This window comes from Anabas testudineus, chromosome 11 (assembly GCF_900324465.2).
Source record: "Anabas testudineus chromosome 11, fAnaTes1.2, whole genome shotgun sequence".
In the NCBI taxonomy this organism is placed as follows: domain Eukaryota; kingdom Metazoa; phylum Chordata; class Actinopteri; order Anabantiformes; family Anabantidae; genus Anabas; species Anabas testudineus.
This window is the reverse complement of record NC_046620.1, coordinates 4814530-4828591: the sequence shown is the minus strand read 5'-3', so window position 1 is coordinate 4828591 and position 14062 is coordinate 4814530. Positions and strand designations below refer to the sequence as shown.

At 41.1% G+C, this 14062-nt stretch overlaps 1 protein-coding gene across 1 annotated transcript in view; it reads left to right on the top strand.

The window, feature by feature from the left end:
• The window catches only part of LOC113153626 (microtubule-actin cross-linking factor 1, isoforms 1/2/3/5-like), a 106973-nt gene that overhangs the window by 51885 nt on the left and 41026 nt on the right, over window positions 1–14062 (top strand). The window contains exon 2 of the mRNA XM_026347310.1: window positions 10681–10742. Coding sequence (XP_026203095.1) covers window positions 10681–10742 — 62 coding nt within the window. The remainder of the gene's footprint in view (window positions 1–10680; window positions 10743–14062) is intronic.

Below are 14062 nucleotides of genomic sequence, written 5' to 3'. Positions count from 1 at the left end.
TCTCTTTTTCCCTATCCTGCTCTCACGGCTCATCCTCCCTTCTGCCCTTTAGCAACATATTATTTTTTTCCTGTTTCCTCCTGCAGTTGGCATAATACTTCCACTGCTGGGAAATTTTTATGTGTTTCAATACTTTGTGATGATCCAAAACAGCTTTATCAGCCAGTTTCGTCTTTCTTACATCAAGTAGAAGTAGTCTTATGTCATCCATCAGGTTCAGAGACAGAGGAAAGGCATGTTTCAGATAATTTAGAAGACAAAAATCTAGAGGAAGGGGACGTTATCACAAGAACTAGCTGTCTAATTCAATATGCAAATATAGTTTAGCTCTGCGTGCACTCGGCTTTGTGTGTGTGTCTGTGTGAGGAGAGTCATTTATTACTTTGCAGGCAAAGGAAAGTGCAAATGTTCTGTGCATTAAAGTGCAGTTTATTTATGTAAGTGTGTGTGTGTGTGCTTTATTCTACTATACTACCATACTACTTTGTGTGTGTGTGTCAGGGTGACCTTCATTGTATACAGGCTATTGATGAAAAGGATGCTGACTGGGAGAACTGAGCTGTTCTGGGGGAGGGAGAGACAGTCTACAGCATTAAATCTGCCAGGAAACATGATAATGAATAGATGCATCATATATAGACAAATAGAGCAGTGTGATGTATATCTACATGTAATTATCTGTACTTTGATTGCACTATAAGGGCTTTTGGGGGTAATGGCAGCAGATGGATTATATTATGTTAATATAGTGAAAGCAGAGACAGTACTGAGACTGTACACATCAGTCAGAGAAGCCTGAATGTGTTTTTGTGCCTTTGTTGTTATTCTCTCTTTTTTAACATGTGAGTCTGAGATTTCTCTCTCTGGTATCTGAATGAAAAGAGTCATTCACTCTCCAACTCAAACAGCAAATATAACAGCAAGCCTGTGTTTTCTCTCTTCCTCTCCTGTTGTTTGTTGCCTCTGTTTTCCATCTTTTTTCTTATCCCTCCATCTTCCTTCTTCTCTTTCCTCCCTCTTGTATTGAGGCTGTACTGCAGGCTGACATCATCCTGGGGCTTTTATAGACCCTGGTTGCGTGTGTGTGTGTTTGTGTTTGTGGCTTTCCAGGCGCAGCATTTTCTGCACAGGGGGGCAGGATATGAATCCCTGACCTCTTGACCTTGAAAGCTGACATATACACATACAGAGGTAGACAGCAGGCAGACGCAACAGCAGCATTTAATTCTGCCTGTGTGCATTTAGCAATAAGAAAGAAGACGGTGTACTCACGTTGCTGCACAGTTGCAAATGATTTATTTTTAGAGGTGTCTGTGACACAAATAGATGAGTTTATTGTGAGCACAGATGATGAAACATGTTCATAATGACATGAAATCCACTAGAGATACTTCATACCAAAAATCCATGCAGATAAAAACTGAAGAACACTTACTAAAACATTAAAATCATGAACAGGGATTAAACAAAGTAGACATTGTTCCTGCTTTATGTGAAAGTTTAGAAACATACAGTTAAAACCAACAGTTAATAAAGTAGTAAAATTCAGGATGTCTATGTGAACACAAAGATCACTGCTGTCTGGTGGTTTTGGTGCTAGATGTGACACCTGACGAGAGTGATCTCTGTGGTTTGAGTGTTAACGTTTGCAGCCGAACACACACGTGCTGGTCTCTTCTGCCCCACAGTGGCCACATCTCAGTCAGTCAACCACAGGAGACATGTGGTTGCTAAGTTTCCTCTTCACTCTCATCTCACTTTTCACTCATTGTGTCCTTGTTGTTCCTCAGTCAGTCTTTAAGTTTACACATGCAAATGCATCATTTATTAGAAACCATTAATGGATGGTCATTCTGAAAACAATTTTTATTAGTTTATTAGTTTAGTTTTGTTTCATTAGTAATGTAATGAGAGTTGAACAGCAGACATCTCAGCCTGGACAAATTAATAGGGGGGTTTTCTCTATTGGGCTCTGATCACATCTGAAACACAGATGACCTACACTCTGTACTGTCCCTGAATGCCTTGCACGCAGTGTACTAGAGCTGCTGCTGACAGCGGCAGATCATGCTATGTTAATCTACTGTATATAGACGTAGTGTTACAGAATGTGCACAAGGCAGCAACAGGTCCTCTTACAACAAGAATAGGATATATCAGATTTAGTGACATTATAATTATGTGATTCATAAGCATCTATTAATATGTGGGAGACTCCCAGAATTCCCAGAGGAGATGGGATGTCTGCAATAGGGTGGCAACAGGAAATCAGTTGCACTTAAACAATTAATTTCATTAATACTAATACTTGTGGTAGAGTTAGTTTTCTTTTCTTTTCTTTTTGTTTAGTTTTAGGACAGACAGCAGTCTGGATAAACTAGATCTGTGTGAGTGTGCAGCCACCATCTGAGCTTCAGGGTTAGCATAGCACCGGACAAACAGCTGGCATCAGGATCACATCTCCATTATCTCATGTTAACTGGTAATTGTGGTGATCAGGAAATTACTAATAATTAAGAAATGCTTTACTGCCATCTTGAAATATCCACACGGCCTTCTTTTTTTTTTTGTGTGTGCTACATCATTAGCTCCTTATCAGATTATTGATGTTCTCTGGTGATAAGTGACCCATTTTTTAAATCAATGTATTACAGTTAAATAGCCATAAGAGTGAGTGAAGTTTGGTGCTCAGGTTATTCCCCTAACAGCAATGGGCTGTGTATTGTTTTGTCTCGAGGTTGCTAGGACTAAAATGTCCGTGGCTTTCAGAGCTGAGCTGATAAATTTACCACACACTCACACACTGAAGATTCTCTGCGAGGCGAGAGTAACTCGAAGACCCCCTGCCTTCCAGTCTTTTGTCTGAATGATGCTGAATCATGCCTTCATCACCAAAATGCACACACACAAACACATGCACACACACTCACACACACACACACACAAGGATCACCTCATCGCCTAAAGATTTTAAACACACCATCACAGTCAGCAGCCGACATTCAAAGATAGCCGTTACATATCACAGCCAGGATGTGTTGCTCACCCATAGCAACAGAGGTAAACACACAAATACACGCTCTCATAAACCATCCACAAACTGCACACGCACAAAGGACATTCACTGTATGTGTAACTTGGTGTAACATCCTTACACACAAATATATAAAATGACGTTCTAAAATTGAAATACACATTCAAGAAGGACGAGCATGTGGGTTTCTCCCATGTGGTTTCCTCCGGAATATGAGGAAACCATAGTTCTATCATATTTAAACACGCATGCACATTTCCGTCTTTAGTCCCATATCATTTATTTACTGGTTTTCTAACGGTGCACTGAGCAACGGCTACAGTCTGGTTGCTTGTTTCAGGGGAATGGAATTCACAGTTAGTGTCAGAGAAGCTGAATGAGAGAGAGAGAGAGAGAGAGAGGAGGCATGAGGGGGAGAGAGGGAGGGCATCTAATGGAGAGAAGGACTCAGAAGTTTTTTAGTTGCACTGTTGAAAGTCTTTTTGCGCTGTTGTGAGTTTTTTGTTTGTCAAAACTGAAGAAGTGAAAGGAGAAGAAGGAACCTGATGATTCTGGTGACACATTCTAAATCACAAGCGTCTGGAAAAGTCTCTTTTATGGATTTTGGGAGTTTACCTGTATGTGAAGCCTGCAGTGAAAACGTTTTTTGGAGTAACATTCCTGGTCTTTGTGAGACAAAATGGACTTTCTAACAGACCCTGCAGTTATTACGCCCATCCTGGTGGTGACTTTTCACTTCTTGACAGCAGCTGGTTTTTGGTTTTACTGTCGCCGCCATCGACGTCTCCCCGTTTTTGATACAGGTAAAACTATCAGCTCGCATGTTTCTGTCCAGAGTGCTGTGCTACATGCTGCACACTTTTCTCTTCCGTTTCCTTTCTCTGTCACTGCTGCAGCTATAATTTCTCTCCTCTTCGCTGAAGAAGGGGAAGATTTTAACTTTAGCACCATGCACTTCCTGTTTAGGCTCCACCTCGTCTATCGCATCATTTATGTAATAGATACTTCACTTTACGGTTAGTGTGTCAGCTTCTGCATTTAGGCTCAAGATCTGCATGAAATAGTTTGTGCAGTAGTTAGTATGACTCTAAAGTGGTCCTAGCTTGCAGCAGTGTGTCACCTCCTGTTTTCTGATTTAGTGTGAATGGATAGGTTTCCCCTGCTTCATCTCCTGCTGCAGGTTTTTATTCAGGCTTTTTGTCTGATCTTCCTCTCCAGTGAGTCAGTGGTGCTGAATCTTCCATATTTGGCTCTTTATAGAGAAAGGCTGTTATATGTCATGTACTTTTAAATGGTGTAGTCACATCTATGTAATTCAACCTGGAGACTGGAGTCTGTGCCTGTCTTGGGCTGCTTACGTGGCCAGATCTCGCTTGTTTTTATAGCTCCATGCTCTACACTAAACAACGAGCTTCTGTGTGTCCACTTTGCAGCGCAGTCCACTCATGTGTCTAAGTATTCATAGCTATTGCTAAACTAGACTGATCTAACACCAGATTTCTAATGCATTAAATATTTATCCTTAATGATGAAGCACTTATTCAAAGTCTCACACAAATATTCATTATGCAGCAGTTTGGACACGATGTGTACTGACCTTTATACCTTAGCTCAGTAAGCCGTAGTGTTTGCATTGGTACAGTGGAACAATTGAGTCAAATCCTTGATTAGTCATCATAACTAGATAAGGTTAACTTGGGACATGAGTCTGATTTTATCTGAATGCAATGATTGACTGGGGTTCATCAAGGGAGGAAATATCCAGCATGACATAATGGTGCAGATCAATAAGGTTGATCGGTGCTGAGAGGGCAGCGGATTCAGCAGTGATTGTTGCTGTAAAAAATCCTGCAAAGCATTTTAAATGTGAGAGTTAATTATTGTAGCAAGTAACAGTAACATGGAAAGAGTATTTAATGTATTTGTACTGTTCTGTAATACAAGAACAAGAGTCTTATACAACATGTGGGAAATTTACTTTACATAATTTACAGTTGGTACAGTCAGATATAACTTCAGGTACTGCAGTTAGTTTAAATCATTAAAATGTGTGCTTCTCTCATAATGAGTTTTAGGGCTGTGTCCATGACTAATGACTGATTGTGAGACTTTACTCAAACATCAAACCTGACTTTCATGTTTACTCACTTGTATGATCTTGTCTCTAGGTTCTAGGTGTGTGTGTGTGTTTGTGTGGGTGTGTGTGTGTTTGTGTGGGGGTGTGTGTGTGTGTGGGTGTGCTCGTTCACAGGAAACTGGGCTTTTCACAGTGGTGTGAGAGTTTGTATCATTATACACAATATGAACATGTTGCGGTTTACACAACAGATGAATCGTGGTGGTTTATGGGTTTAAAATTACTACAGCTTCTGTTTAACCAGGCTCTATTTTAAAATCATTACCCTTATAGGCGATCATCTGGTTAATCTTTCATTTTAAAAGACATTATTGGACACTGAGCTTTGCTTTCAGTTCAAGACCATAACCCTCTGAAGTGTGTGATGGTGATAATCTCTGATTTTATCACTGTAGAAGGTTGTAAAAAATGTATTCTCTATTTCTTCCATATAAAAATATCAGAAAATGAAAGAAAAAAAACTTGATTTATGTATAAAGGTGCTTTTCGATCCAATCATTTAAAATCAAAAGTACATTAGTGAGAATATTTATAACTAACATTGCTTTCATGTGGTATACAGATAAATAAGATTGTGTAAAAGCTCTATTTTTTTGTTGATGATTCATCAATAAAGTTAAGGCAATATTTTAAAGAAAATGCATAATGATGCAAAACATTATTATTATTATCATTATATATAATAATGAGTTATAATATTATAACACATTATGCACGTTGTAAATGTATAGGTGTTTGTGTGTTGCTCAATTCAAGCCATCAGGTTTCTCTTTGTGGCCACAGGAGGGCAGATTGAATCTGATCCTAATCTGATCACGGGGCTCGTGGCTAACCCTGGATTGCTGGTTAGTGTGTAATTGGGACATATTAGCTGCTAAGCAGAGAGAAAGAAAGTTTGGATGTGTAAGATTTCAAACTGGAAATTGCAGCTCAGCTTAAATGTCCCACAAACATCCATCTCTTCTATTCAGCTGATTTGCTGATGGGGTGTGAATTAGTGCTGCTTTACAAGTATTTAGCATTCAGCGTTGGTGGCTATGAGAGAAAAAGGGATAAGAAGAACGAAAGAGTATGAAGGCTGGTGCCAGACTCTGAGTGTGACCAGAGAGGAGGAGGATAAATGAACCGTGGGCGCCAGCCTGGGAAACTGAAAGAGAAAGTGAAAAAGGGGGGAGGACGCGTTGAAGTGGAGAATGGAGGAAAAGGAGGACACATGGAAACATCCATCCCACTCCTAATTGTAATTGAGTCAAAGGAGGACACCAGAGCACCGGAAGACGAGGCACAAGAGAGGGAGCGTGAGGGAGATTAGAGGAGATAACAGGAGAGAAGGAGCGAGAGAGGGATAAGCACGCTGTGTCGTATTAGAGGCGTAAGCTCCGTCTGGTGTTAGTGTTGACGCTCTCAGAGAGATGGAAAGAGAGGAGAGTTTCACTGTGGAAGCAAGAAGGTGCAGAAGAATCTGACGGCAGGAGGACATAACGAAGACAAGGACCCGAACGAGGCAGGGACAGAGATAAAGGAGTGACGTCGTTTGTGGATCACACAGAGGGACACGAGGAGGAGGAGCTTATGTTACTCTGAGCTTGTTGTGACTGTGGGAGTGTGCGAGTCACTGTCACACACACACACACTCTTCAGCCATATCAGCCGTCCTCTGGGCATGTCTAAGGACTGTAGTTGGACTCAGAGGTCATAGCTAAGCTTTAAGCTCCTGCAGGCCCGTTGCTTCCACACGGCTGATTTTTGTTTCTTTTTTAAAAACATGACTGAGCTGAAATAATTTAAAACTGCGTGGGTGCTCTCTGGGTTTGGCAGAGCTATTTTGAGAGACGACAACGTACAAGTCAGGAGGGAGGATGACCGCTTTCATGAAAATCTGAGTTAAGTTTGTCAGCTGTGAAAGATAGCAGATCTGGACAGTGGATGTTCTTCTCAAGACTGGATGATGCTTTCAGCAGCAGGCAGCTCATTCGCTGTCTGCACCCCAAAGCTTTTCTTCAGCACGCCCTTGTCATCTCCTGTCTCTGTTGTACACACACAGACACATGCTGTAATGAAATGAATTACGCTGTTTGGCCTGGTTTGTATTTCTCTATTGAATTAAATAGAGTCACGAGTCCACCAGGCCTCTCTTGATGAGACCAAAGTCCATCTCAACCCAAGTCACTGGCTCTTCCTCACTTTTCATGAGAAAGCTGCAGCGCTAGGAGCAGAAAAGCCTCAGGGCTCTTGACTGTCTTACAATAGAAAGCTGGGATGTTTGTGTTCACCCTTTAGGGAAAGGAAACGTGAGAAAAGGAGCAGGATAAAGGCAAGGAAATGAAGCTATCAGAGAGTTGCTACATCTGGTTTATGTCAACCTGAGTGAGAAGAGTGTGTAAGTTTGAACAGTGAGCCAGAACAGGCTGTTCTTTTGTTTTCGAATGCTTTTGGCATCTATAAGTGAAATACACAATCTCAAATGAAACTTCTGATACTTAAAGTTTAAGAGTTTAAAGTCTTGATGAGAATAGCTTTTTTAAAACCAAGACATAAAAAGTTCTTCTTTTTTGATTTTGCAACAGATCTACTCTGGCAAAACCAGAGAATGCTTCTTATTGTTACATGAAAATGTAGATTTACCCTAAATCACCTGTCTCTTCTAGGCAACTAAAAAAAGAAAATACTCTCTTAAGATCCTCCCTGTCAGCGAGGAGAGTCACTTACCTACAGAGAGAGAGGAGAGAAAAGTATTCTAGAAAGAAAACAGATAAAAGATAAACAGAGCCAGTACCTCTGCAGCTCTGCAGAGCCTCTGTCAGACTGTCGAGCTCGAGAACGACAGAGAGAGAACGAAAGTGCCACTGACTGGTGAGCTGAAGGAGTGAACAGTGAGGGAGGGAGGCCGTCCTTTTTGAACAGACGAGGGGAGGCGGTGCATTGACTTTGACACACACGTGTGTCAGAGTGCGAGGCACAGAGGGAGTAGGCCCGCCTAGAGAGGCTGACATGGCGACCACAGGGCTTCAGGAGAGAGGGAATGGGTGAACCACAGAGACATTAAACCCAAGAGCAAAGGCAAGAGACGGTACTTGTCAAACTGCTGCCTGCTGGTGGCTCACTCTCACCCTGAAGATTTCCCCTTTGGATACGTGGAGGCAGCTTGTTGCCAGAGACGTCTTACTGCTATATTTATCTACCTTCAGTCTTGGATTATGCACCATTAGCATCAAATGAAGCTCTGATTAGAGAAGGAGAACAAACAGAGCTGTGGACTATGTGGCCTGACTACAGGAATGAATGTCACCTCAACGCTCACCTGTATTCACTCATGTGCTGTGCAGGTCAGTGTGTGTCCAAACAAGTGTGTGTGTGTGTGTGTACACATGCTCTCTACCTTATCCATACAGTGTTTGCAGTTGTTGTTTACTTGCTGCCGATGCAGACTGACTCCTGTCAGCACGTGCTGCACTGTGTGTTTAAACAGTTCCTGTTTGAGCACACACTGGTGACATCAGTTCTGCTAAATGTGGTCTCTGTTAATCACTGCGGGTTCCAGCGCAAAGGGTGAAACTTCAGTGTGTGGTGTCTGTGTTTGGTTGACCTCGGACAGCATGGAAGGGGGGTGTGTACATCTTAACAAAGCCCTGTTCTGTAGATGAATGAGCGCCTTTCCCCGGCTGTCACTCGCATACCTCAACTCTTCTCATGTCTGCAATTTTCTGTTCTGTAAACACGAAGCACCATCATCGCACCTAGCTGAACCTGATTTATCTTGAAAGACATGATAAGGGGTGTGTAGCACAGTGTGGTTGACTAATATAGGTGTAATAACATTTAAAAGTCTGAGGATTTCTTCTGGCCTAACTTGCTCAGCTACTCTTGCAGGTTTGGGCAGCAAGGCGTTTTGCACTGCTGAAACTCTTTTGCAAGAGCATGTTGAAATCTTTGTTCTCTGCCTGGGGGCTTGACCTTTATGTAAACTCCTAAGTGTGTCACTCTGTCTGTGTCTGTGTGTCGAGATTGAACTTGAGTTTTATCCAGTTGAGATATTTGAGTTAATCCGTGGAAATCCTTTCTAACTTTAAAGCCAGGCAGTTGTAGGTGTCGCAGCAGTTTACAAAGATTCTGTGGAAATGCGTTGAGTGTTTCTAAAGGTGTGGTTGTGGGAGAGAGATAGAGAAAGATAACCCTGACTCTAAAGGAGGAAGTGATACCACCTGTCATCATCTCCCCGGCCTCACCATAGCAGCTGATAAACAACTGGCAGAAAGAAACGTACCTGCAGGAGACATCTGATTGGCTGGAGCTGAATCTGTTTGACGGACTGGAGGGAAAATCTTTTTCTGACTCAGCTGTTGATTTGTCTTTCTATGAAGTAAAAAGCTTCTTCTTTTAGTTTTAGCTCATATTCAACTTGTGATCTGAACATTTATGCTCATACGAAATAATACTGACAATATGACATTTAAATAAATATATCTAAAAATACTTAGACTTTTTCTTTTTCTCTTAATAATTTTTAATATACATATTACCGACTGACGATGTTTTAGGAACATGTAACTTCTCTCGTAAAGATGTCGAACTTTCTTTCCAGCAGGAAGTTCACTATTTAAGAGAAAGGCGGGAAGGGAAAAGCGGAGCAGGTCTGTGTTTTCTCCCAGACAGACTGATATGAGTTGAGAGAGGCTGGATAGGAAGAGAGGCTCCGTTAGTGTGGAGGAGGTGGTGGTGTTGAGGGGGGACGATATCACAGTTGTGGCTCAGCATCAGCCTCTATTCCTGGCCGGACTGCCTCACTCCTCTGTCCAGGTCAGATCTTTGGACATGAGCAAAAGAAGGGAGGGATCTTAGAACAGAAACAGGAAATAATGGAGAATAAGATAAATGTTTTCAGCTTTATTATTAAGTCAGTGCGAAGTCGTCCATGTAAAACGTGTAGTACAGTCAGCTTAACTGTTCGAGGGGTCGCGTTTGTAGAGATAGAGCTTCTTATCAACTGGACCCTGAGTTGTTATTCATGACTTCACAGAACTTTCCCCAGGTCTCAGCCAAGTGTTTGTCTTTACAGCAGGTCTCATACTTCTTTCCACTAGAGCTGAGTAAGATAAGAGACATGTAGTGACTGGGAAGAAGACTGTCTGTTGTGACTGTTCTGGGCACTTACTTTAGACTACAGTCATGTAGTTACGTGTGACCTGTCCACTCTGTGCCGCATAGCAACACCTGGGATCTTGATAAAACTGAATCTCAACTCTCCATTCACCTTCTTCTCTGGAGTTGTGTGATGGATAAGAATGTGTTGTTAGTATCTTTTATTTTAGTTTATAAAATAAAAGTTGACACTGGGGGTTAAAGGGAGTAAACCTATGTAGCCTGCTACCACAGTTTGTGTCTGTGTGTATGTGACTTTTCTTTAGAAACACTCAGAGCAGTGACCTCTTAATCTGTATAATTCAGTGAATCATTACAGAAATTCAGATTATGTAACTAACCTGCCTCCTCTGTCTCTTTATTTCCTCAGATGAGCGGGATCGGGTGCAGAAGAAAACTTTCACAAAGTGGGTCAACAAGCATCTCATCAAGGTATGTGTCACCAGGTTCTGCTGGTATGAAATGTGCTGACTGAGTAAAAGCTTGGCTGCTTTTTATGGTTTATTTTATATTAAATGATGGTTTGTTTTCTCAAATCAACACAGATCAGCACAACCAACATCCTCTCCTCTCCTAGTCATGTCATCAGTAGTGAGTTGTGTCACTTTATAGATTACAATTAAGTTTCTCTAATCTGACCTCTTATATATTCTTAGATAACAATAATTTGAAAATCTAAAAATCTGTGAAATTAAAGGTCTCGTAAAAGAGCTGGACTGTTTGTGGTAAAGCTGCTGTAACAGGAGTATAATAATAAAAAAAAAGTCCTTCTAGGTGTCCTGGTATCCTGAACAGGATTCATTTTCTTGTCTGACTCAATCCTACTGATGCTACATATACTAAAGAAACCAGATAAGAAGCCTAAAAGGCAAGTGTCTTTTAGCATTTAGCCGATTAGCTTTATCAATCAGTATGTGTCAGTCAGGTCATGAGGACCCATTTATATCTCTCATGACTATATTTATTTATGAGGACACTTCCTGCTGATCTGTTTGTTCCTCCTCCACTTCTCTGAGCTCAGACTGGTTTCGTCAGTCCAGCATGTACTGACCAGAGTTAATGTGTCTGAGGAGCAGACTGCACTGTTGCATCGATAAATCGGCATCTGTCTGGGTCATTTTGCCTGTTTGCTTCATCACCGTCCAGTAATGTCTCTAAAGTCACAGCTTGGTAAATGTTGCTGCATTCGCACCTCACTAGTGGTTAGCAGAGAGAAAAAAAGCGGTGAATAAAGTAAAGGAAGTCTTAGCATAAATGTTAAATAGCAGTTTTGAATATAAGACTGTTAATAAAACACAGCGGGAGTTACCCTTGGGTGGACAAGCGGTTAAGAGAATGGATTAATGGATAAAACACAAATATTAAATAAGAGATTGTCTTTATTGAGTCAGTATTTTAGTTGTGATGAGTGCTGCATTTATAGCATCAATAAAGAAACATGAATTAAATATGAATATGCAGCTGCATAAAGCAGCTTTGAGACATGCTGCTGAATAAGATCTACACTTCTTCTCTTCACAGTAAAGGAAATGATGCACAGTAAAACCCCACATCTCTCAAATCATATCAAAGCATCAATTAAAAAGCTGCATGAGGGGAATTTGTTCCTGAAGATAATCAAACTGGAAGAGATTTAATTTATTATCACTAGTTTGCTATCACTATTGCTTCTCTACATACATGTGACTATTACATCTGCATACACCTGCCACTTCTGTCACATCCATATGGTACAATATGCACAGTATGTGACTCACACACAGACAGTACAGTCTCTGAGGAGAGGAGTATGTGCAGTATTTCTGTCACATGACCTGGGAATGAAGCGTCGGTCTGACCCCATAACTCTGGAGCAACTGTTGTCACAGAGCTCAGCATGTGGCTGTAACTGTATATCAGCTGGCACTGTCTGACCAGCCACTGACTGTAATGTAGGTCAAAGATGAGAGCAGCAGGAGGGACGGGACAGTTCGTCAGTGCTGGAAGTGGAGGTTCCATTAATTTTCAATGAGATGTTGTTCTAAAGCTTTTTCCTGTGTTTTCTGTTGCATGAGAGCAGAACATCAAAGCATCTTACAAAAAACTTCTTTTCCATGTTGTCCCTCTTTTTTTGTTCCCCTGCACTGCACATTTCCTCATGTACACAGCTGGACAGTCAGCCAGCACAGACGCAATCTACAGTTGCATTTATTAAAGAAACTACTGACCTTTACAGTTACAGGGAGCTAGGAGGGAGAGCGACACACAAAGGGAAGATGACATGAAAACATGAATAGCACGTGAAAGAGTGGGAAAAACAACTCTGATGTGTGTTGAATTATTTACTTATATATGAATAATATGTCCCAACACTGTGCAGGAGGGTGAAACGTCTGTGTTTCGCTTCATCTACTGACTCTTTGCCAGTACTGGTTATACTAACCTCCGCCCTATCAGCTGGGATTTAAAGACAAACACGAGCAGAGCAAACAGAGCTAAAAGGGAGGAAAGATTAAGAAAGACGTAATAGAAAATAAACTCCGGAGACCAAAGAGAAAAGACATTAAAAGATAAAGAACCAGGATAAGGAGATAAAGACAGACAGGTGCTGGGTGACATCATCGCTCCTTGTTTCCTGTTTGCTCAGTGCATGCCTCATTTGACAGATTATTTTTGGCAGCTCAGGTGTGCTGAGTGTGAACAGGTATGTGTGTGTGTCTAGTGCAAACCTCGGGCCAATATAAAAATTAGCCTCAAAAATACCTGCTGACACTTACTGACACACTTTGACCCAGCAGGCTGTTGGCACAATGAGGACAAATCCCGTGTTTGCAGATTACGAAGTCAGGTGGAGGCAGGAGCTTGTTCACAAAGAAGAACCGTCAGCAGCACTGCAGCTCGGCAGGAGAACACGATGTTTAACCAAATTCAGTCTGTCTGTATTTGTGTTCATCTTTAACTGTAATGAGCTACAGCTGCAGAAGCTACGGTGCAACACATCAGCTGCTGACTTTCATAATTCAACATGTTAATATCTCATAGATTGTTTGTAAAACATGGCGTTGTTCTTCAAGCGTGATGAAAACACTTTCAACTCATTAAACGCTCTGCTGTGGTTAAAGTTATTTGCACCATGTGCCTAAGTCTACGGTTTTCTTTACATTAAAAAACGTTTTAGTAAATTTGTTTTATAAATATTTTCAGGTCTGCTTAAATATCAGATAACTTAATAAATGAGGAACATTGCAACAATAAGTGTGTATAAGGGCTGATTTAGCAAAAAGTGCATGTGCATTTTGTTGACAGCATTGACAAAAACAAACATCTATGTAATTCTTAGCCTGTTAAGTTAACCTAAGACAAGATAAACCTTCATTAAGTGGGGATATTTGCAGTGTTACAGCAGCAGAAATAACAGTAGCGATGACATTACTCATAAATAGGACAATAAAAAAGAACTATATCTATTCAGTTATGTGCATTAAACTACTCTATCAGACAATCAACACTAGAACCCGGTTCTGTGTTTGGTTTGTCTCATCTCACAGTTACGTTAAGCAGCAGTCACATTTTTAACTGGCATTTGAATACTTGCAGTCATTTATTCTTACATCCTACTGTATTTGCTGAACCCCGTTTATATACTTATACTATACTATACTCCAAATGTAGCGTGACCCAGATTTGGGTTCAGTGTTTCATAGCAGTTCAGTTCCATTTACCCAGGTGCTCCGGTCCTTCACATTAGCTCCAAATGCTTTAGTGCCAAAGGC